This window comes from Phycodurus eques, chromosome 2, assembly GCF_024500275.1.
Source record: "Phycodurus eques isolate BA_2022a chromosome 2, UOR_Pequ_1.1, whole genome shotgun sequence".
NCBI lineage: Eukaryota > Metazoa > Chordata > Actinopteri > Syngnathiformes > Syngnathidae > Phycodurus > Phycodurus eques.
In genome coordinates, this window is record NC_084526.1 from 34,301,135 (window position 1) to 34,327,458 (window position 26,324).

At 41.5% G+C, this 26,324-nt stretch overlaps 1 protein-coding gene across 5 annotated transcripts in view; it reads right to left on the minus strand.

Annotated features, from left to right (window-relative positions):
- The window catches only part of uacab (uveal autoantigen with coiled-coil domains and ankyrin repeats b), a 77,484-nt gene extending 51,655 nt beyond the window's left edge, over positions 1-25,829 (minus strand). For 4 of the 5 annotated variants that reach the window (XM_061670439.1, XM_061670443.1, XM_061670438.1 and 1 more), the window contains exon 1: positions 18,694-18,870. In XM_061670439.1, the coding sequence (XP_061526423.1) occupies positions 18,694-18,741 (48 nt within the window). In that variant the 5' untranslated portion in view covers positions 18,742-18,870. Of the gene's footprint in view, positions 1-18,693; positions 18,871-25,392 lie in introns of those variants that run through there. The other variant, XM_061670442.1, reaches the window with a different exon arrangement.
- Positions 25,830-26,324: the final 495 nt, after the last annotated feature.

Consider the following 26,324-nt stretch of genomic DNA (forward strand, 5'->3'; position numbering starts at 1 on the left):
GCAGTTTTTACTTTCCTTTCCGTAATAAGGATCAAAGCAACAACAATGGCGACCGTGGACCAGTGTCTGCTAGAACAAATGGACCTAGATGACCAGATGATACATTTACTTATGCTGCAAAATCGATCAAGGCAGCGGCGGTGTAGGTGGTAGATGGAACAGGGGAACGCTGAGTACATCATCACAGCATATGACTAAAACGGACGAATCACGAGAGATGATCTCCGCGGCTTTCTACACACAACAACAATTTTTGCAGTGTGCATGTCAAATGACGCATATGGGCCGGGCCGCGCGGCCCAATGAGTCAGTTAAGTCATGCAATGCGGGCATTGTCGCCCGCGCGAGTGCGGGAGTATAAAGACGCCTTAATAGACCAATTTGTGGCTTTGCAGATCCAATTTATCGAGCTATTGCTAATTAAGTTAGCCCAGCCCTTCTGTTTTGGTTGTACCCAGTGGGTGTGTGTGGTTGGTTGTTGAGTTACTTCTCTTTGTCTTGAGAAGGGAGGATGGGGTGTCCCGGATTTGCCTGACGGCCATTTTCTCCTTTGAATGAAGGTTTGGAGTTCCGTCCTTTTTGGGTAATCCGCGATATTCGTTAGATCCCCAATGGCAGATTTCAGCTCCTCCCAGATATTTTCAATTCGCTTGAAATCAGGACTCATTGCTGGCCATTTTAAAACTTTTTTGCCTTTTCAACCATTCAGGGGTGCGTTTGGATATGTGCTTTGGGTCTTTGTTTGTTGATCTTTGCCTTAAAAAAATTAAAGAAAATAAAATGTTAAAACCCTTAAAAGCTTCATTGCATTGTCTGGAAACAGTGTTTGTGGGCATTGCCAAAAAAGCTATTTTTTCGTTTCATCTGTTATTTATCATTTGCTCTTTTATATCAAAATAGTTCTCAATAGAAAAATGTTTTACTTGAGTCATTTTCCTCAGGAGATATTCCACATTTAGTCCTGAAACTTCATGAGTGCCATTAATGGTGAGCAGGACTCAAAGTGAAAGCCTTGCCAAATTATAAACATTTATTATGTTTATTAGAGATACTCTTCCACTTACTAACATGAGCCTGAATGGACATGTAATCAGGTTAATGTCTGTTGGTAAAGTAGTACTTGTTTATGTTGATGATATATTGTTACATGGATTGCCAATTTATAAATGGACATGTTCATAGTTACAAATTGCTCAGAAATGTTTAATGCCCATTACATTATTACAAATAAGCTTCTTCAAATCTTTAGTGTCTATATAATATTATCCATCCATCCATTTCCTGTACCGCTTATCCTCACAAGGGTTTCGGGAGTGCTGGAGCCTATCCCAGCTGTCTTTGGGCGAGAGGCGGGGTACACCCTGAACTGGTCGGCAACCAATCGCAGGGCACATATAAACAAACAACCATTCACACTCACATTCACACTCACGGGCAAACTAGAGTCTTCAATCAACCTACCATGCATGTTTTTGCACAGGCGGGGCCGAGATTTGAACCCCGGTCCTCACTGTGAAGCAGATGTGCTAACCAGTTGTGCGCCGTGCCACCTACATAATATTTTGAGAAAAATTAAGATATATCTTTTTAACATTGTAGTTTAGAGTTATTTTTTACATTATGCTTGAGTTAGTTGAACAACATTAGAATGTAGAAATATGAATGGCGAGGTTTACAATTATACCAAAATGAGCTATGTGGTGAAATTTCAAAGATATAAACCAGTGGTCAGCAATTAATGGCCCATGGGCCACCTACAGCGCTCACATCACTTGTTACAGTATTTAAGCACCTGATTGGCCGCATAACCCAGGTGACGACGTCACAAGTATACACTGATTGGCTTACTTGCCCACGTGACCGAAATGTGGTGTTCAATGCAAGAGTAATGTTTACTGGACGCCGGCTGCGCTGGCTGTAACTGTTTGTCAGGGGTGTACGTCAATCCCCCAATTAAAAAAATATATAGTTGTGACAACTTATATGAATTGCAGGAAACATCGTCAATTTGAACTTACATCGCCTGTCTGAGCATCGCTTTGTAATCAAATGGTGAGAGGTGCCCCTTGCGTCGACTTCCTCCCCTCAAGCAATACAAAGCCCAGCAGACATCCGGCAGCCATGATGGACCTCCACTTCATGCAACCAACGTCCCGTGCACTTCACAGCAAACATCCCGTCCACTCCGCATAGCCCCCATCCCAGTTGCAAATTCGTTGCAGATGAACCAAGTTGGCTTGGCATTTATAAACGGAGGTATTGATGAACGCATACTTTTATTTCCATTCTTCTAGATAGCGATAAACTATTATTACTCTTGTTTTCTGTGAAGTTTGATATAAATCTGGTGATTAGCTTGTTCTCGGCGTGGTCAGGAATGAGATGGCTTGAGCGGACACCGCCGATTAAAAATCTGAAAATGGCCTGTTTATACATCACAACTAATAAGAAACATACAGGCATTTTTCTACCAAAGAGTCGAGGTTTCGGTCACACCTTTTCTATTGATTTACATTGTTTTCTGGACAAGTACATAAATTTGGGCTGATTTGCGACATAAAAAGTGGCATAAAATCCTTAATCCTTAGAAACTAGGGCTCATTCTATGTTTAAAATGTTTATACAATAGTATCCTCTATTAAATTGAGTTATTAGAAAATTCATTAACCCAGTTACAGCTGGCCCTCTGAGGCCAAGCATAATTTTTAAATTTCAATTCAAGAAAATAATAATTAATTAAAATTTATTCATATTTTAGCTTTTGTCAATGCATAAAAAAAGGCAATCCAAGCACACCAACAGTCGGAAATTTGAAGAGTCAAACCTACAGTATAGCCGTATTCAAAATATAACTATGGTCATAGACGGAAATAGGTAAATAATGCAAATAAACAGCATAGAATGATATTTGCAATAAGTAGGGCGAGACCTTAATTCCTGTTAACACATTCCTGTGACACCAGATAAAGATCAGTTGAGAACAAGCATGTACAAACTTGCCCCAACTCATAACGATGGACCTGTGACAAGCAAATAACATTTGAGTATGGCAAGTCTCCACCCTGCTTTACAAAACATATAATAGCATAAGCACACTGCCAAGTTATTGGAGAAGCTATGTGGTAGAATAAAGATCCCAGCAATAAAACTTAACTCTGCAAGGATTACAAAGTTCAGTGTGAAGTTAAAACTGTTTGAAGGGATATTGGGTAATTTTAATCGAGAGCAAAATGAGTAGTATGTCCTGTTAATGATTGATTTGCCATTTATTACAACTTTGAGACAGTTAAAACACAACATTTTGTTTGAAAAGCCATATGATGTAACTAGGTTTAATGTTGTACATGGGATACCATTGCCTTGTTTTGCCCATTGCCTTGATTTTCCTCAGTTCTTTAGCATGTTTGCCGTACACATACGGAGTGGAATACAATGCCAACAAACAAAATGTACATTAGTAACATTAGTACAACAGAAATTAGTCAGAAAATGTCTATAATATAGCACCACTTTCTTTCTAATGGAGTCACGTAGGAACCGAAAGATGTGCCCGTGACCAGTATGACAGGGCCCAAGCGTGTCACAAATGTCAGATGAAAGATAAAACAAACATTTGTCTTGTATGTTTAATCCGTAGAGACAGAAAAGCACAACAACGCCCGGAGCACAGCTTGATGAGGCTTTGTCTGAACCAAGTCACAACAGTTTGTTGAACATCAGCAGAACCTGTGTTCCTGCTGCTGAGCATGCCTAATACTCTACATACAGTGTGTGTGTGTGTGTGTGTGTTGCTATTGGCTGCAGCCCACCCAACGTGGGTCAATAAGCTCAGACCCACTCACATTCCAACCTCCCTAAACAGTGGTGGACTCATGTTTCCTTTACTGCATGCAAGTATTCATACGCAACAAAACAAGATAAGTCTAGTCGGGGTGGGTAAAAATATTGCTTCATCAATGCATTGCAATTCTCTGTCCCACTATTCAATACCGATTCAGCAAATTCTCTAAATCGATACACCACCTGGCGCTTTGCATGTGATTCGCGTTGTATGGCTTTTGCTGCTGAGATTGTGCCGCTATGTGCTCCCTCTGTGCGTCCGCTAATGATCGATACCACCAATTTCCTTTGTGATACGATACTGCAAATACAGTCTCTCAAATAACTGAAGTATCCAAAGTATCGACATGTATTTTTGAGGATCGATCTTCTGGTGTCAGAGGCATCGACATTTCAGATGGACATTTGAGTCTTTTTTAAATATTATTTATGTATTTATTTAAATAAGAGATTGTATTGTTGGTGGCACGGTGAACGAATGGTTAGAGCATCTGCTTCACAGTTCTGAGGACCGGGGTTCAATTCCCGGCCCCGCCTGTGTGGAGTTTGCATGTTCTCTCCGTGCCTGCGTGGGTTTCCTCCGGGTACTCTGGTTTCCTCCCACACCCCAAAAACATACATGGTAGGTTTATTGATGCCTCTAAATTGCCCGTAGGTGTGAATGTGAGTGCGAATGGTTGTTTGTTTATACGTGCCCTGCGATTGGCTGGCAACCAGTTCAGGGTGTACCCCGCCTCCTGCCCGATGATAGCTGGGATAGGCTCCAGCACTCCCGCAACTCTTGTGAGGTTAAGCAACTCAGATAATGGATGGATGGATGGATTAATCTACTATCAGTAATTCTTTGTTTAAATTTACAATTCCCAAAATACAAATGTTTTACTTGACATACATTTACATGGCATCAAAACTAAATATTTCCAAATTGTCAAAACATAAATTTTATTTATGAATTTCTACTTCTTAGTGAATTGATATCGGAGCAATTAAATTAATCAAATCGCAAATTAAGACTCAAAATCGAATCGATTTGTGAGGTTTTTAACAATGTCCAGCCCTATGTCTAGAATATGAAAACAAACATCTAAATGGTTGCTGTAAAAAAAACATTCCGCTCCCCGCCTGCAAAGCATGGGAACACAGTAAAACCAGAGATGACCTCATGGTAACCCCCTGTGGAGCCAGACAATAATCCTGAAAACACAGACTGTCACGCTACCACACATTCTATAGCCAACTACTGCATCCTTAAACAAACCTATTACTGCATGTTGTAGGAGTGTTTATCATGTACATAAAATGTAAGAAAAGACCCGTATTAACTATCACTGGTGAATACCTAGGTCACAAGTCAATACTTGGTTTAGACAAAAAAAATTAAAAATTAAAATTAAATAAAGCCACATACAATGCTATATACTGTATCTAAATGGACTGACTTTTAATAAGATTATTTTACACACTTGGGACTTCAGGATTAAGACTTTTTTTTCTTCTCTGGCATGAAACCAGAGAAAGTAACTAAAGTAACAGCACTCTTATTTAAGTGCAATTTTTGGCTACTCAGCTCACCTCTGGTGACACTCAAACTTTTAAATTCTCAACATGGTACACGAAGAGAACCAGTGACAGAGGAAACCATTCAAGTGTCTGCATCAGACTAATAAATCAACTCATTAGCAAAAAATAGACTTTTTTTTTTTTTTTTTTTTTTTTTTTTTTTAAATCCAATTCTAGATTAGCCAGGATGGATTCAGTATAATTTCGCTTTAATGTTGACTAACAAATACCTTTCATGTATTATACAGTATTTTGCAAGTCTTTTGCATTCAATATTGGTATATTATAAAAAACTAACCTACCTTGAATTACAAAAAATGCATGCAGCCATTTTTAACCTTCCCCCAGTCCTAACGTCACCCGCCTTTAGTTAAGAAATCTCAGCTGCTGCTGCTTCCCAACAAAAAACATGGTCCCACTCCATATGCAATGCATTCTTTCTGTTAGTATAGTATTGCCAACACATCCCAGCCCAAGCCTTCATGTTGTAAAATAAAACCACCTTAAGAAGGTGGATGATAGGGTGTGTTCAGGGGCGCACAAGGCAGAAAAACATGCAGGCATACAACAATAAATGGCAATGAAAAGTGCGTTCTTCAGACAAATAAAAAAAGTCAAATGAATTCACCTTATTTTCGCAACTTCCTGTGAATTGAACGGTGTGGAGTTGCACAAATCCACAAACTCTGCAATAATGCATTATCCTTGATTCTAAATCTTTCACAATGTGCAAGGCTTGAAATAAGTAGAGCCAGTACCATCTGCACCAGTCGGTCTTTCTCTTTCTTTCTCCAGCTCGCGACCGTTCTGCCATGCAATACTCGCTTTCGCCGTGGCGAGGGGGCAAAACGTGCAAATGTGCCCATTCATGATAACGAGACAGCACTCTAGCATCAGAAAGGAGAGGGTGCAGGTGGAAATTGCCTATAGCAGTGAAAAAGCCAGCGACTTTCAACCATCATGTCTTAAATAGTGAGACTTTTAGGGAGCATTAAAACATGCACTCACAAAAAAAAAAAAAAAAAAAAAAAAAGAGTTGCATATGCAGACTCGATAAATTATCATTGATGTGGTGAGCCAGTGTCCGAATCACAAAGTGAGCAGACAGAGTTGGACGGCTGTGTCATTAGCCTCCAGTGGGATAATGGAACGCTGGCAGACCGGAACACTCTTGCCGGTGTTGGCTCCATCCAATACTCCATAGCCTTGCTCCATGTGCAGCGCATAGATTCACACAACAGAGACACTTAAGGGAAAGGTATCTGTTTGTTGTGCTGGCTAGCCAGTGAGCTAAGGAGCTAAACCTGCTCGCTCCACCGCGGCTAAGTTGTTTGAAACATTTTTGTGTGCGTTAGTACCCAATTAACAAACACGGGAACATTAACTATTTATTAGGCATAACCTCAAAAGCACGTTATTCAGCAGTTGATGACAGCGAACGTCAACAAATATTTGATTGACAGTTGAAGGGCTCGTCTTCAGCAGTGCCACCACACGGTAGCCGGGTTTTTTTTTTTTTTTTTACTTTTTTGTAATTCTGATTGAAATAATTCAGATTCAAGATCTCTGGTCAACGGTTTACATGTGATGTATTCCGACATGTGTAGTGTACACTACATTTGACCGGAACTGCCGTGTGACATGCACACTTTGTCGTGAACGTCATGTCATCAAGATGGAGGTCCGTCGTCTCTTTGGCACAGTAGTAGATTGTTTTATGTTTTGTTTTTTTTTTCTTTTTTTTTTTTTTTTTTTTAAACGCTTGATTAAAAACGACTTCTAAGTAGTGGGGGGGGAAAAAAAATTTTTTTTAAAATGAAAAAAATCTGTGACATACGAGCTCCGTCGGGAGCCTGCCATATTTACGCCGTGCATAAACGATGACATCATCGCGCATTTACGTTGAGACGAAGCATGCGCTGACAGAGCTTTTCCTGGCTCTATTCCGAATGACAAAAAGGTGAAGATTTACTTCTGATCGGTTTGTCTCAAGGAATATTCCACTCCTATGAAACTAATCCATCCATCCATCCATCCATTTTCTGAGCCGCTTCTCCTCACTAGGGTCGCGGGCGTGCTGGAGCCTATCGCAGCTATCATCAGGCAGGAGGCGGGGTACACCCTGAACTGGTTGCCAGCCAATCGCAGGGCACATAGAAACAAACAACCATCCGCACACACATTTACACCTACGGGCACTATAGAGTCTCCAATTCATGCATGTTTTTGGGATGTGGGAGGAAACCGGAGTGCCCGGAAAAAACCCACACAGGCACGGGGAGAACATGCAAACTCCACACAGGCGGGGCCAGGGATTGAACCCGGATCCTCAGAACTGTGAGGCTGACGCTCTAAACAGTCCCCCACCGTGCCGCCCCTATGAAACTAAATGAAATTTAATTCAAATTCGGCCTGTTTATTCCAAGTGAAACCATAGAAACCAGTCTAGTCTTGCCGCTATTGATTCTTTATTTCAGACCCTGGGGGATCCATATCACAGAGCAAAGAAAATCAATTTAATATAGAAACAAGAAAGGAAATTATATAAAAATAACAACAATACTGATTTAAAGGCAAAAAATATATAAGAAGGGCCTTATTTTTCATGATTTTAGAGGCATTTCTTAAAACTATTGTTTATCGTTATAGTTTTAAGGAATTTTTATTTATTTTTATTTTTTTAACCATGACACTCCTGCATATGTGACCATTGTGGTCGCAGTCTCGAGCCCTGGCTTACGTAAGTTTAATGCTAATTACATCAAGGGAGCCAGCGGTTTGCCACTCAAGAAAGAGTTTCGGAAACATGCAACCAGCATCTGAAAGTACATACCAATGAATATCCCGTCGACCGTACCAGCAGACAGCTTCAATCCACCCCCTATTGGTAAGTTAACCAGGTCGTTTGTAGTGATGGGAATTCCAGCTCTTTTGAGAGAACTCACTCTTTTGGATCGGCTCACAAAGAGTCAGCTCACTAAGAGTCAGCTCCTCAGATTTTTGTTACTTATTTCTTACCCAAAAATAATTTAAAATTACGCATACTGTTAACAAAATAAACATGCAATATTGTTTCCATTATAAAAACATGCCTTTATTTTTTCACTCTACTCTGTGCGATAATAAAATGAAATTTAAAATTGAACTAATAAATATTTTAAGCTTTTAACTTTTTCTATTAAACAAATCTTAAGTGAAACAACATAGAATCACTGCAAAACACAACAAAATATATATTAAAATATGTAAAACAAAAAATGTTAAATCTGCATTCATACAACTTATCTATACTTAAGATTGACATTGAGAAAGTGTCTGAGAAACCGGATCAGCTCCTCAAACAGCTGATCTGGTTTTCTTCTGTTGGAAATTATTTGCAGTCTCCTGTTTTGGATAAGCTTCTCTCAGAACGGACTGATATTGCTACAATGTGCAATGTGGAATTTTAGTTCATATCATGTTCTAATGCTTGCTTGTCTTTATTCTTCTCTTTACATGGATGGGTGCCTGTGCATGTTTGTGCAGCCAGTCCGAGAAGAGATTTTTTATTTCCCCTGCAGACTTTACACTGCCTTTTTATTGTCAATAAAGTTTAAATGTGTCCAGATTGTACTCCTTTTCCTGCTATTGCCCATTTTCCTAACTATTCCTAACCAGCACATTCCTGTTTACTCTTACGGCCCCTTGCTCTGTTTCTCACTCGTCTTCCTTCCTCGTCTGTGTGCGGTCCCGCCTCTCCCCACCTCTGCTCCACACAGTCCGTCAGTCAGTTAGTGAGAGTGAGCGTAAGAGTGAGATTGTGAGTGTGAGTGAGAGTGCGAGAGAGCGAGATAACATATAATGACCAATCAATCACGTGAGGGCTAAGTGAATGAAGAAAGCTGCTCCCAATCATAAGCCAAAGGACCACCTGATGCTTTGATTTTGACCCGTTTCACTCGGAAGTCCAGGTCTGGAAATCAGCCTACACAGCAATAGACAATGCTGTAGTAAAAGCTGTTATGTACATTCAACCACCCCATTAAACCGTCATATTCTCATTGTTTAAATTGAATGAAACAAACAGAATATTATGTGCATATATTTACTGCTAAAATAAGTACATATCATGGTATCATCTTCTGTTTTTGCAAATGGAAATAACAGGAACGAAATAATCCGTAGATGTCAAGGTCAAGATGGCGCCTAACAGTGTGGTCCCCTTGGTTATGTACTCACTAGTATTGTCTATGTTTTTGTGTTATTCGCTCGTCTTTGGAGACATTACGCGACTAACTTACACAAGGGAAGACTAGCTTACCATTAGTGAATCTACCCCAGACTTTCTTTCACAAACTTTCACAAATCCACTCAGTTTTTTTCTCCGCGTTACCGACCGGCGCGAGGGGTCGCGGTGTACGGAGCATGGAGGCGAAGGCGACGTAGGGGGAAACGAGCCAGAATCCAGGTCAAGCTCCGTAAGAGAGGATTCCGAATGCTGCTCCCGTCGATTCGCCTCGTGAATCTACGCTCCCTACCCAACAACATGGACAAGCTTCATCTTCTCACAAAGACCAATAAAGACTTCGGACGTTCCGCTGCCCTGTGCTTCATGGAGGCATGGCTTTGTGAGCACGTCCCCAATGGCACCGTAACGCTTCCGGGTTTCCAACTACACTGGGCAGATCACATCACGGCGCTATCGGGGAAAACAAAAAGTGGCGAGATATGCTTCTATATCAACGGAAAATGGTGTACAGACGTCATGGAGCTCAGCACACACTGCAGCCCGGACTTGGAGTCGCTGTTTTTGAGTTCACATCTTCCATGCTCGCGGGTGTTTACATTTCTCCTCAAGCTAACACGAATGCCACACTGCTAACGCTCGCTGAACAAGTAAATGAAATTCAAAAAAAAGCACCCAGATTCAACAGTCATTATTCTTGGGAACTCTAACAAAGCTAAACTCAAACAAGAACTCCCTAAATATAAGCAGCATATTGACTGTCCTAGCAGGGAAAACAACATTCTATACCACTGCTGTATTACCCTAAATAATGCATACCATGCTATCCCCCGTGCAGCTCTAGGCTCGTCTGATCACTGCTTAATTCACTTAATACCAACATACAGGCAAAAACTTAAATGCAAAGCCTAGGGTGAAAACAGTGAAGAAGTGGACCAATAAAGCAAAGATAGACCTTCAAAGCTGTTTAGACTTCACAGACTGGAGTGTCTTTGAAACTTCAACTGGAAGCTCTGATGAATATACGTACACTAACATCCTAAATCAGTTTCTGTGAAGGTGCGTGTGCCAACAAAGTCATTTCGCACATTCAATAACCGCAAGTCACGGTTCACTCCCAAACTGAAGCAACTTCGCCAGGCTAGAGAGGACGCCTATCGAAACGGGGATAGAGCCCTGTATAATTGCACTAGAAACCAGCTGACTAAAGAAATTAACATCGCAAAGAGAAATAATGCAGTAAAGCTAGAAAAACAGTTTACCGCTAACAACTCTAAATCAGTCTGGCATGTGAAGGCCCTCGCACATGATATACTGATGTCATGATCATACATAGACTTATTTGTGCACTGTTATGTTGTGTAACCTAACCTCAGTAGCAAAATGTTCTGATAATCGCGTAACTGTGAAAACTACGTCAGCCGCAGAACAGGATGTTTTGTGCCAAGAAGAGATATTGCTGTGACCTTGGATCCACCTTGCTCAAGCTTTAAACACCGCCCTGAACACTGTATATAATCTCGCACTGAACGCTGAGAAAGCGCACATTTGAGGACATTTATGCAGCTGCAGCCTTTGTCTGTAGAACATTTGTGCCCAGAATATTCTGCAATAAAGATCTTAAAGAAGTTCATTTCCAGTCTCTGATTCGGACCCCAACATTCTCATCATCCGAAATTCAACGAACACGTGAAGGACTGGCGGAGAAAGCATCCTTCAACACATGGATTACAATCGCTAACCGATTACAAGCAACCATCCCCCCAAGATGAGAACAATAAAGGACTAGCTGACGACATGAACACCTTCTACTTCAGATTTGAAAAGGACAATTTCACACCGCACACCAACTCAGCCGCAATACCAACCACCAAAACACCTCTGACTCACACTCCTGCGTTGACCATCCACGAACAGGATGTGAGCTGCATCTTCCAACAACAAAAGATCTACAAAGCGGCAGGCCCAGACCTTGTGTCCCCATCTTGCCTTAAAGTCTGCGCGGACCAGCTCACGCCAGTCTTTAAACAGATCTTCAATACCTCTCAGGAACTGTGCAAAGTACCATCCTGTTTCAAACAAAAACCTGCAATCTCGGGTCTGAATGACTACAGGTCTGTCGCCCTGACATCTGTGGTCATGACGTCCTTTGACCGCCTCGTGCTGGAGCATCTCAATAGCGTCACAGGTACTCTGTGTGGACCCCCTGCAGTTTGCCTACTGAGCAAACAGGTGTGTGGATGTCAACCATGTTAACATGGGACTGCACTTCATCATACAAGATCTCGACAGCACGGGGACCTATTCGTAGACTTCAGCTCTGCGTTCAACACAATCATCCCCGAACTCCTCTACTCCAAGCTTCTCCTGGTCAGTGTCTCGCCTGCCATCTGCCAGTGGATTAACAGCTTCCTGACGGGCAGGACACAGCAGACACCACCTCATCTACACACACCAGCAGCACCGGTCCGCCCCAAGGATGTGTCCTCTCTCCGCCCCTCATGCTGTCCAACTGCCCGGTGTAAACGGTCGAGACCTTCAAGTTCCTGGGAATTACAGTCTCTCCGGATCTGAAGTGGGAGACCAACATCAATTCCATCCTCAAAAAGGCCCAGCAGAAGATGTACTTCCTGCGGCTTCTGAGGAAGCACGGCCTGCCACGGGAACTGTTGAGGCAGTTCTACACAGCAGTCATCGAATCAGTCCTGTGTTCATCCATCCTAGTCTGGTTTGGTGCTGCCACAGAAAAAGGACAAACTCCGACTGCAACGGACAATCAAAACTGCTGAAAGGATTGTCGGTACCCCTCCCTACCCACCCTTGAGGACTTGCACGCTGCCAGAACTAAGACGAGAGCGTGCAAAATCCTCTCGGATCCTCCACATCGCGGTCACCAGCTCTTCCAGCTCCTTCCCTCAGGTAGGCGCTACCGATCAATGCAAACTAGAACTAGCAGACATTCCAACAGCTTCTTCCCGCTTGCAGTCAACCTCTTAAACACATAACCTCCAATTCCATTACAAGATGCTGGCAATTTCTTGACTTGAGTTTGTTGTCACACTTCTGTGGGGCCAATTATACATTACTCGTGCACTCACTGTAGTAGTCTCGCCACGCTGCACTATTTGCATATCTGTTGTTGACCAGTACTGGCCACTCATGCCAGAGTAGCATCTGCTCCATTTGCACACTGATTGAATCTGCAACATTTGCACAATCAACATTGTCCCAGATTATCGCACTACTCAATCTTGAGTCTCGGCGCCCTTTGTACAATGGTCATTGCACCGGACATTGCAATATCAGTCTTTCGAACTGCTCTAAGTGCTAGAGGACTCTGCATCTTTTTGCACAATTGTCAAAAAAAAAAAAAAAAATGTACCGGCATTACCAGATAACTAGCAACCCTTTATTGCTCAGTGACTGTTTTTTGTCAATGTCTTTATGTCTCAAAGGTGTTCTCTGTCAATTGACTGTCTGTTGTCATACTAGAGCGGCTCCAACTACCGGAGACAAATTCCTTGTGTGTTTTTTGGAAATACTTGGCAAATAAAGATTATTGTCATTCTGATTTTAAATTGCCCGTAGGTGTGAGTGTGAATGGTTGTTTGTTTTTATGTGCTCTGCGATTGGTTGGCGACCAGTTCAGGGTGTACCCTGCCTCTCGCCCGAAGATAGCTGGGATAGACTCCAGCAGCCCGCAACCCTAGTGAGGATAAGCGGTAAAGAAAATGGATGGATGGATAATATCGAAGTCAGAATTTTGGTATTGTGACAGCACAAAGCAAAAGCATGAAGCTGGCAAGCACTAAAGTAGTGGAAAGTCATAGTTCGGTGAACTAGTTGCAAAACTTACAGGAAGACACGTTAAGTCTCGGAAAACAAACAATATAGTAAAACAGCTGAGTGTACATGTTTCCTGAGGCCGTGAATGTGGACTGTGGAGCAGTTCAAAGAGACTGAGAGGTATGGAAATCAAGTTTTTCTTGTTGACATTGCTTTGTTTAAACAAATTAGCTGTAAAACCATCCGAGTATAATGTGAATGGTTTCTTTAAATAATATATTTTCTTTAGCATTCAATTTCTGTCCTATTTGGATATAAAAGAAAAGGAAGCGTCAACCTTTGGAAAAAGCTTTTTTCCCCAGGGTCACTTCATTAGGAAGGCCCGCAATTAACAGACTACCTATCATTATCATCAAAAAGAGAAACCATCAATCTTTGCTGTGTTTTCAGCTACAGCCTGGCATCAAACCCCAACAGCCTATAATGAACGTTTGCTGTGTTTTCACCTTATCCTAATTACAACAACTATAATGGCTCTACTATCAGAAATATATGTATTTTGCTGTGTGCCTACACAGATCAAATCAAATGACATGCTTGCTCAGACCTCTGTTAATGTCACGTTTCTTCAACAGACATTTCCTCAAGCACGACAGACTTTAAAGTAATGGAATAAAAAGGCGACAAGGAAGAGGGATTTTGCTTGAACCCTTCACAGGAAAATCTCTGCAGAAAAGGAGAAGCAACTTCCAGTGTGAAAACAACTGTGCTTGACTTCTGAAAGGCGTTTTTAAGCTTCCCACACAGACAAGTTGGCTTTGTGTCTTTTGTCATGGTAATTGGTGGGAGCTGATAACTACCTCTGCATCTTGAGCTGTGTAGAATAGTAATACAATACAAATAAAAAAATCCAAATTTACAAAGCAATTATAATATCCTGTTCATCTACACCATTTTTTTTAAACATCTTTACTGAACATATAAAATTGCATGTGCTCGTCGCAGAAGAATAGAAGAATGGATAAATTGCAATATATATATACAACCTGTCATTAATAACTACAGTAATATTAGTGTTAAGTCCAGTCAAACCTCCAAAGATGAACTAAATCGTGACTAGCTGACTAATAAATTGCGTTTTCCCCCCAATAGAAATTAGCGTAAAAGTAAGCCACTTTCACCTTCAGGAAAGTTTTATTAGCTGTACAATGTTTTAATCAACACTCTTGTTCTGTCATACAAAAGTATAAGTAGAATAAACTATAACTAAAAAAAAAAAAAAACACCTACCACTGGACCTACCTCAGCATACCATTTACAGACTTACACATTAGGGTAGGACAGAAAGATGATTGCAGAGTGATGCTATTGATGTTAGCATCTGCTTGGTTTTTATAAAAAAACAAAATTTTAAAAAATAATAAAATTACGTTATAATCGTAATTAACTGTATTTCTTGTTCTGAGCATTGAGGTGCTTTGTGGTGTTACTGGAAAGCTACATTTCTGGTTATGATTTTTCCTTGTTGCCATCACTTGTACCTTTCTGTGGTAGCATCATTAAAAAAAAAGGCAAAGACAAATGCACTTAGCTAACAGGTGTCACACTAATCGTAAGCAGGCCAATTACGGTCACAACAGTATAAAAGAAAGTCTGGAATGGAGAGGGCATCATATTGTTAAGCGTCAATGCAGAGGGTGTCTGACGCACAGAGTCGTGTCAGCAGATAGAAAGTGTTTCTATTCTAGAGGTTCTCCAATGAGAGCGGGGCTGGCGGAGTGATTTCTGAGTGCTATTTTGGCGAACTTGTACTGGGAACGGCAAGGGGGAAATGGAGCAAGGCATAATAATTGTCCCACTAGCCCGAACTTTGGGTCAATAGAAAAATAATATACCAAGACGTCTCTGCTTAAGGCTTTCAAACTCCCTTTCAAAGTTCTCAGATCAGCCTGAAATACACCTCGAAGCGCTCTTCCTGGAACTAGAAAGCACACGAACCAGTTTATCTCCGAGATGCTACTGTGAAATCAGTATGGGATATTCACATCCCTCCCCCGCCCTTTTTTTTTATTTTTTGTATTGCTGCTGCGTCACCTCCTCCTCGAATTAAGCAATGTTGGGGCTTTCTTTTCCAACAATGACAAATATATATTGCCAAGATGGGGTTCACTCAGCGGGAAAAGCATCCAGACTTCCTTCGAGGCTGCTGCCTCACCACTCTACCACTTCCAAATATGGGATGGGCGCAACCCGTTGTCATTGCGCTTTGACGAAGGGGCCATTCACACTGAGCAATTGCAGCACTCTGTCAGCTTTCCCTGACTTTCGGCCATGTAGGCAAAATAATTCCAGAATACGTGCTTCATGTTTCTCCGCAAGGAGCGCAGGAGCACGAGAGTTTGTATCCATTTCTTGTTTCTGTATTTTATTTCCCCAATTAATGACCAGTCGCCTCAGGAGTAAGATTATATTGTGCAAAGGAGGCTTTCACGATGTGTAGCGTCTGACGCGCTCCAAGCCTCAGCCTCCACCGCACGGACCTTCAGTGACGTCAACCATCAGGCAATTGGGTGAGTGAAACAATAAAATAAGTCTATGCCAACATTGAGACAGCTAACAAGGTAAACGGTTGGTTGCACTTTTGCACTGATGGTTTTTAGCATTCATTTTAGTCTTCAAACCAACGTTGGAGCCGATGACAGAAAAAAAAAAAAAAAAAAGCTTAACATTGAGCTAAAACTCACCGCAGCAACTTTACATCACAATGAATTGGGACAATATTCACATAAATGTTGTCTCACAGTATCACAAACACTAATCTTATGCCTCATCGGTGGGTAAGAAAATGAATCAATGTTTTATAGCATTTGGTTCCATCCGTTTAAAAAAAAAAAGAATATTTTTTTTTTTAAATAAAAATAAATAAATATAAATCACGGGTGCCGTGTGAAGTTACTTTTCATGCCAAAATGCTTCAAAATAAAGGGCTACAAGCTTAAAACTGGAAGTCAAGTTAAAACTTGCACATAATAAACCATTTGACGTGATAAAACAGTCACAACAACACTATATTTTAATTTTAGCAGAAACATTAATTAATAAATATGAATTCAATTGGGTTAGTTTTCCTTTTAGTTCATAGGTTTGATAATGATACTGGACATAAAGAACCCCGAGTCAAATGTCCATTTTAGTCTATGCTGCGGGCTGCTAAGAAACTGGATGTTTATAATTTGGACACCCTTTATTTAAACCATGTAAACCTTTTTGACCCAGCCCCCTAAAAGAATCGGAAATCAAAATGAGGAACCAGAATCAGGAGCGATCCAAATCCAAACGATGCCCAACCCTAGACATAATCCCCGACCAATGGTTTGACCCTATGATAGCCCTACGACAGCAAAAACGCAAATAAATTGAAATAGGTTGCTCAGTTACTGTAAAAAAAAAAAAAAAAAAGAAGAAAAAAAGTGGTGGGGTGGGTAGCAAAAATATGGCTTGCAATATTTTAGCATGAATTATTACATATGATAATTTGAAATTTTGGCACAGATTTTATCAAGAATCATGGAAGTTGAGGCACATGATTCGTTTTAGCGGGATGCATAAAATAATGTGGCAGGCTGGATCTGGCTCCCGGGCCTTAAGTTTGACACCTGTGTTTCAGAGATTAACACAACGCCTCAATTGAAATGTCATCTGAAGACACTGCTAGGTATAACTGTGAGTCTGCTGCATAACTATGATAGTCAACATTAAAGTTCTTGAGAATTTGACCCAAAGGTAGCAGCATATACAGACTGAACAGAAGCCAAGTATTGTTTTAGGTGGTACTTTGTGTACAAAGTTTGACAACCACTGTTATAAGGGACTGTAACTGCCTTGTGCACTAGCCACACACCTAGTCCGTAAACAAACACCGTGCAGCTCAGTTCCTGGCTAGCCTATGTCATTGTTCGCAATACACTTATGGCAGAACGTCAACTTGCAGTGACATTCAAACAGCCTCTCCCGGGCTCATCAGGTGGAGCCAAAGCAATAACAAACGCAAACTGTTACTGTTGGACTGGTCAGCATTCTCTCTATACTAAAAAAAGAAGACAAGTTATTGATGTTGCACTTTCCTAAAAAGAAAAAAAATAATCTGTTGATGTTTTATTTTAAATGTTAGTAAATGTGACCCTGTGTACACAAACCATAAGCAGCTTGTTTTGCATTTTGTTCCCTTACTGTATCCTTATGTAAACTGAACTGTGAGTTTAAAAGCAAAGTATGTACCAAACAGTGATTTTTGGTGTACCGATTATACACTTTTGTGGTTTCACCAACCAGCCTGCTGAGGTCGACCATAACTACAATGTGGCCCATGATGAAAACAAGTTCGACACCCCTTGTGTAGATGCTGCAGTGACATGAAGTCTCACGAGATTTGCTGAAAAACTGCATGGCATCCCAATAATGGTTTTGTTTTGTTTTGTACCAACTACTTTTGGGGCAACTGACTGACTTATGAGGGTTCAATGCAGGGCAGTTCATTTATTTAAAAATAATAAATAAAATAACTCTTTTGTCAAACATTCTTTTTTTTTTTTCCCTCAATCCAGCAACCCAAAAAATGCAAGTTTATTCTCTAGCATGTATAGAGCGTAGACACATGAAAGACACTGATGTCTTTGGGTTATGAACTAGATCAACAAATAATTGTATAATCATCTCGCATGGCCACATTTATAAACAACATTCAGGTAAGGCTTGAGTCAACACAGAGCCCCCTATTATATGGTACTGTGTAAACATCAAAAGATCTAATGCACGTCATCTGTCATCATTTGTGATCTATTAGTTTTGGACAGACGCACCGTACTGTCTGGCAGAACACTGAATTGAATCTGTTCGGACATTGTTGAGACTGGAAGCTTCAGAACACGCATACAAGTCGGGCTAGCATGTCCCCGCTGAATCGAAACCAAGATTGGACTCATTTAGATAGCACTGCACTGTCACTGGTCAAAAAAAGGTTACTTGTATATTTTGTGCAGGTAACTATACACAAGTGGCTCGAAAGAACTGCAGGTGCCCCACAGTGCTTGCTAGTTTCCACAGTGGGAACAAGACGTCGTGACGGCGGAGGAGAGGTCAAACTACACTTGCGGTGCTAACCCTGAACACAAAATGTGGAATGTCATTCACGAGCACACAGCTAAAGCTAATTCAGCTATAACAACGGAGCCACAATCGTCAGAAACCTTTAAAAAAAAAAAAAAAAAAAAAAGTCCACTTACAGTGATGTTAACTTCGTGCTTCTTCAGCCTGTACTTGAGACTCTTCATGTCGAATTGTCAAATGCTTTCTTTCTAAGATAAAAACATCAACAGTACAACAAAACAACAACTTCCCGTGGACTCAAACCAAGTTTTATCCCGTTCTCCCACGGGGCGAGTTCCACCTGACGCCAAACCGCAAAGCCTGATCACATTAGATAGCAGCCCCTGCAGCCAATCACAGGCGAGCATTAGCGGTCTAGTTTACTTTTCACCCAATCGGTTGCGTTAAAGGGCGGGACTTCCTTGTTTAGTATCAATGGGAGAAGTCGAAGACGTCCTGGGGCAAGCGTGACGGTGTGACGTCAGTCAGCCTTACCTGAAACCGAAACACCTGAAAAAAAACACCCGAAAACGTTTTTAAACACGTTTTATATGGATATATCAACACGAGGTGAATGTAATGACTGAAATTGTTACTTTGCCACTTTTATGGTGTCACTCCTGTCACAGTCTTGTACCTGCAGAGTTGGGTAGAGTACAGCCCAAAACCTTCCTCAACTAAATTACTTTAGAATCATAAGACTCATGTAATTGTAATAAAGGGAATCCTACAAATAATTGCTAGTAAGTATTCCGTGAAAATTGCTAAAGCACTAACTGCTGGGTAAATTCCGATTTATTTCTTAAACACCGCATAAATGTCAAATAAACAAAAATATAAAATGTGAAGAGGCTAATTCAAATACTGGCCAAAAATATAACTTTAAATCAAAACACATTTTAACAACATGAACTAAGGCAATTTTAGCCATCATAAATGATTTTGAGCTTCTTCTTTTTTTTTTTTCCATGTGAAAGAGCACAATATGATCACCAGGCAAGCTGTTACATAATTATAATTTCATTACACTTGGATTCACCCACATTTATCAGCAATGCTGACATGTTTCATTATTTAAAAAAACAAAACAACGTGAGCTCTGCCAATGTACAGCTTTATCGTCAGTGCTGTCCATCAATTTTCGATTTCTTTCTTTCCCTGCTCATTTAGAACACACAAAAATGAAACTTGCATTCATGTGTTGTGGTTGACCTGCAGGGCTTTTTTCCGCAGAGCATTACATTTTGCGAACACAGGTTGAGGCAGCATCTTTAATGTTTCTCGCGTTCAAAGTGGACTTCTTCTAAGCTGAAATGCCGACATTAGCTGTTCTTTTTCATTGTCCGTCCATCCTTTCTCTATCTTATCTTCACTCGGTTCACGAGTGAGCTGTAGACTATCTCTAAGGTAAATATAGATTTCTACCATGTTCCATGTAAACAGGTCACTTTCATAACTTCGGCTGTGTGGGGCCTGCGGGAGTCATGCGACTACCTGGCTCAATTTGATTTGCCGAATGGAGTTAAACGGCACTAGTACAGTACGGTGGATCAGTGAAAGTCATGTGATCCAAGTCCCAAAATCGATCACGCATGCAATAATAAATACCTGTGAATAGAGAGAGAGATGTTCCAATGGTGATTAGAACCCAGATTGGCTGACTTGCCATACAATGACTTGTGTTTTCTTTTTATAAATACACAGTTTGAAAAAGAGTGAGTGCTAATGAATTGCATTCGTGTAGCATTAATAAGATGGATAAATACACACATGCAACAGCCTAAACTGTACAACAAAAAGTGACATTAGTTAAATGATTTTAGAAACAGCATCATTCTCCTTCTCCTTGGGCTTTGTTAAGAGAAGAAACAGAAAAAGGACAACCAGAATGAAGGATAACCTTTTAGCTTTAAAAGGAGCCCTCAAAATTGGTCTCTCGACTGTGATAAGAACTTCAGGCCTTTGTCCAAATGAAAATGTCATCCAAGTGTGCACTCAGGAGGGTGGTAATGGTAATAATGCAGGTGGCCTGGGAGACGGGAAAACGCGTCCGGCGAGCACTCACTGAGCCTTGTAGTTGTACTCTGGGGGCTGTCACTTCATAGTCACTGGCATTCGTGTTGATGAATTCTTCACTAGATACCTGTGGGGGGAAAGTCAGACAGGCTGTAACCTTTGTGACATGAAATACCAGTCTGATCTCCAACCGAGTTAAAAATCAAAAGACGTCAGAATCCACACACAAGTGGAATCTTTTCCATGTGTCCGTGGAATACTTGGATTGATCAAATCAGTTAGATTGCGTTTTCAATCAATTCAGCTCTGCACCCCCCCCCCTGGTGTCTGCCACATCCCCAGGGGCTGCCGGTTGTCCACCTTGTTCAGCCATGGTCGGTTTACCGCGGATTTTAGCCGGGGTCGGACATAGATGGTTGGATTCCCATAAAAATGACTTGCAGTCAAGTCCTCAACAGAGACAGCAGCACTGGCACATAGGGGATGGAGGGACTAAAACTACATTTTAAACACAACGGCTTATTATTTTATATCAAGACAAGACCACGACAATATCGAGGCACTTTGAATTTCGCAATATCACGATATCATGACTGTTGTTACATCCCTTGTAATGATGCCACGTGATCAAATCCCTTGAAGGTCAAAGGTCAACGGGGGGCGTAGTGTGTAAAAATTGTAACTCGTCAAAAGCATACACTCCACCAAACAATTTGCCTTGCAAACGTTTCGTGACGGTTTCAAGATCTCTCCCGTTTATCCTTTCGGTAATAATCCACCAACAACCTGTCTTTTAGAATTGATATCCAGAATAGGACGAAAGTGGTTAGCGTGGGGCAGGGGACTTCTGAATCTCTTTAACCTTAAACTTCAGTTGGAAACGGCGGATAGACCCCCTGTGTCATCATTAGGGTTCAAATTAAACACAAAGCGCATGTCCTTGTAGAAAGTGATCTTTCAGATATCTCCCTGTAGCTGTAAAAAAGGTTATGATACTCGAGAACAGCATGGCCGGCGGTAAATTGTGGTTGGAATGCTTTGGATGGGATCCGTGTCCCCTCTTGACATAGAGCTAAATATTCCAAGTTACGATGGGCGCAATTGAAAGGGTTTAGATCTTTCCTTCCATCAAAAGCATCGTGATTCACAAGTCCTAAGCCCACGCAGCGAGGCGTATGTCCCAGAAAAGGATTATCTTGAGTACATGTTTTCGAGTGTTGAGGAAAGGAGTACGTTTTCACACGAATTCGCGAGAAAGGATATAAGGCGTTTTGTCTGTTGAGCGCTGCGCCGTGCCCTAAAGAGACGGTTACTCTTTTCACAAAGAGAGAAACAATATTTTCAGATGATAGTTTGGATCTGGACGGCTCATAAAACAGAAGCCATCATTGGCTTTGATGAGTTTAACTCTGAGATCCACATTATTTTAAAACATGTCTGTCGCAAAAAAATATATATCCGCAAGCAGAGGTCCTATAACATGGAATAGGTCGGAACCTTGAAATAAGTGAGATGTGCGCACCAGTCCTTTAACATCATCGCCTGTGAGTCCATTCGTCCGGCTGTATCTTTGTAAAACATGCCGGTTGTGAATTGACTTTTTAGAGAGTCTACAGAAAAGTTTCTATCATAGCTCTGTAAGGATGGGTCACACTTGACTGTGAGATCAGCCTGTCGACTTCATGGAAAATTGTGTTAAGGGGGTGAGATCCAAATATTTAGTTCCGTCCCTGGGAATAAGAAAAAACTCGATAGGACCTCCGTTGGTGAGGGATGCTATAGGTAAGATTTCAACATATTGACTCTGATCCATTGAGAATTGTGTCCTGGGCGGAGCAAATAGATCCAGCTCTGTCAGGGTACATTCCGGAGACTTGTGATGCAAAAGATCCTTTTTTCCAAACGCTTTTCAAGAGAAGATGTCCGCGTTGCTTCTCCAGCATCTCCTTTTTCGCGACTGATTTCTCTTTAGAGATGTGTCGTCGCTTTTTATTCAGCCACAGACGTTGCCCGCTTGGTCTTTTAACAGGTCTTTGCGCCAAAACCATTAAACCGGAACCTTCTTGAGAGTCAGTTTTGCGATGTATTCTGTCCATCACACACACTGTGACATCTGTCGCAATATCTTTAGCCGCCGTTTGCAGATGCTGCCTTGCTATGTTAAAAACATTTTTTTCTGACTAACGGGGCTACAAAACGGAATAACTTGGCAAAGATGAAACCCAATCCTCATCCATATTGAACCAGTAACCCGTCGAAACCGGGCAGTAACAGGTGGGTTACTACCCAGTTTCCACGGCTCTCGAAATAATTTACGAAACAATAGTCTCCAATGCCACCATCTTTTTATCTAGGTCTGAAATGCAAGGTGAGGATAACTTTCCCGTGTGTAAATCTAACAAGGTGGTTTTGAGCCGTCTTGATTTCGATTCCTATATCCTCAATATGTCTTCTACAGACAGGCAGATAATAATGGGGATTGAATGCTTTCAATACAATGTTCCTGTGTACCCCCTCTATTAGTACTGTTCTTAATAGTGGTGCAAATGCATCACCTAGTGCTTGATGCTGAATCACGTCTGTGTGGACATATAGATGATAGAGATACAGACCTGCCTTTATATTAGCCGGGTGGGGGGAAATGGTCCAATTAGGTCCAGAGCGAAACCAGCATACCAAATATGTCAGATAGGGGTGGTTTAAACCGTACTCAAAAACATTCACTCCCGCCCCCCAAAAATATCCCCTTGAGATGGGAGTAGACGATTTTGGCTACAATAAGTACATCATTTCCGATTTTTACAATATCTTCATAATACCCCGTAGGCAAGTGAAGAGTCTCGATTTTATATTTGTTTTTGTCAACATCCTTAGGCAGGACTTCATCTTGTTTTGGAGGGGTGGGGTGCCACATGTCTACAATGTCAAAGGACTCTTGGTGTTCGGGGAAATTGAACCACGTGTGTGGGTATGACATTTCAGTCAGGGCCACCTCCCAGCTCCCTTCGAGATCTAAATGATGTGCTAAATTCACTCTTTATTGGTCTATTGTATTTTCTATAAACACATCTGAACTTGAATTGGATGGTAAAGTCACATAAAACCCTCCTTCGTGACTGGGGTTCATGCTGTTGTCTGATGAAAGTCATACTCGTAGTTGTTTTTATATATCCACAAGTTGTGAAGCTGGCACCCAGCTGTCAAATTTCTCGGGCTACGCCTTCCAGCAGAGGGAAAATTGACAGTTGCAGAGGCAGCATGTTTTGTACTGTACCATTTGCTCACAATGGTACTCTTGTTACCGTATATTTATGAGATATACGGTAACAATACCAGCGCTACAGTGGACCTGATAAAACAATGGAGACAAAGTGTTAAGTGGTGTGGTCATACCGCTCAACAGAGGTGGGTAGAGTAGCCAAATATTGTCATCAAGTAAGGGTACTGTTACTTTAGAATAATGTGGCTCAAGTAAAAGTAAAAAGTAGTCATCCAAATATTTACTTGGGTAAGAGTTACAAAGTACTCCGTTAAAAAAACTACACAAGTAAAGACTAACTGGTGAGTAAATTCTGATTTCAGGGCATGAACATCAACTAAAAATAATAATATATGGGAGCAGTGGCGAGGCCAGCCCTATTGCCTTACGATGAATTTTCCCTCAAATTGTTATTATTTTTTTAAGAAGAAAAGTTCTGCGATAGCACACACTTCGGCATTGACAAAACAAGTAAATGTCATGAAAAAAAGGTTGAGAAATGAGCAAGTCATGACTTAATTTCAATGTCCATGCATTGCCTTTGAACAGAACATCGACCTTCCCAACATGGCCGGCATGTAGGCACGCCGGTTAGCCGGGCTGCTACAGCGCACTGGCGTATAGTATTCATATCTATGGTCAGAACCGCACCTGTGTAAAAGGGAATGACCAAGTAATGGTTGACTTAAAAACTTGACACAATCTATGGAATAACAGTTGACCATGCTTCAAGGCCTCCTCTTAAATTGCTCTGTGATGGCACTGACTCGGCAGGGGCCTGTAATGGTGCGTACTGCATAGCTATTAGCTAATAAGCTAATTAGGCACTTGGAGCTATCGCTAGCTAATTGAAGAGCAAATAATTATTGCCCAGTGTATCTGATACGATATGAAATGTCTCCGTTAAGTATCTTATGCCAAGATAGGTGTTCATATGTGGTGTTTTATTTTCTTTTTAGACTATGGTGCAGGGAAAAAAAATTGAATCAACCCCATTGAGAATCTATAGGGTATTAGCAAGAGAAAAAATGAGGGGCACCAGACCCCAAAACAAAGAAGAACTGACAACAAGCATCAAGGAAATCTGGGCTTCCACAACTCCCAGGCAATGCCACAGGCTGGTTGCCTCAATGCCGCGGAAAGAAAATGGTGTGTCTCGATTGGTAATCGTATGAAAAAGGACTGCACCCAAAAGCTGGCGGAGGCAGAGGAAGGAGATGAGAACGGTTTATTAATGAGCAGCTCAGTGGGTAGGATATCCGAGGAGCGATGGTTAGCCATTGGAACAGGGAAGGTGAGGGAAGCGGGGGCGCGGGCAGGTGGAAGACTTTGACGGCGTGGCTGGAGCGGGCAGCGAAGTGGGAGACACGCCGAGGGAGCACTGGGGACGGAGGAGGACACAAGAGGATTAATACAATTGCGAGAGAGAGAGAGAGAGAATTATAACTGACAGTTATTTTTGCTTTAAAGCAATAATAACTGTTAATAATAATAATAATATCTGTTATCTGGACTGTTATTATTGCTTTGCTTTCAAGTCTTTGCCATACGTAAGCTTTACCTTTGTGAGTAAACGCCATTTCCCCTTGTGATGCCTGTGAAAAAGAATCCCTTAGCCAAGTCAATACAAGATTTGTATTTCCTCATCTTCAGTGTTTTCAGTGATGATTGAGGATTTATGAGAGTGGCTCGATAGGCTACCAGCCACAAAAAAGTTCATCCGGGACATCTTGCGCTCAGGTTTGACTCCCTGCAGGAGGAAGAAGACCAGAAGGTTGCCCACGAGACCCGCGGCGCACACCAGGGAGTAAACGAAGCAGAGGAGGACTTGGAGAACCGGGCTGCCGTCTGCAGAGACGTCGATGTCCTCCAGGTTCATAAAGATGGAGCTGTTGGACCGAACGCTGTTATTGTTGTCTTCGGTCACGGCTGGGCCCCTCCGCACACGTGCAGGAGCTGCTCCGATGGTAAAGAGCTCGGTGTGATGCAATAAAAGCTGTCATCCCTCCCCTCTCCTCAGCATCACATATGCAGGCCCCCTCCTCTCCACCAAATACATCCCCATCGTCACTGCTCTCACAGGGAGAGGCGGCCAAAGTACTCACTCAGAGAGAGTGAGAAGCTCGACTTCAAACTCAATTTAGGCGACTTGTCGGCAACCGCACAGGCGTTTTTGGGGGCAGGTGCTTCAGCCAAAAAAGGGCACCCATCGCCAAAAGCATTCATACAATTGAGAAAAAACTGTAATATAGATATAACCCTATATATTTATTTCAAACCAGTCAATATTACAACTATTAACGAAGGAGGGGATGGGAAGCTGCAGTAGATATAAAAAGTCTACACACCAAAGGGCAGGTTTCTGCGATATACAAAAATCAGACCAAGATAAATCAATGAAAACCTTTTTCCCACTATTAGTTAAGCAATAACATGTACAACTCAATTGGAAAAAATAAACTGAAAAAAATAAACAACTGCGATAACATGGTG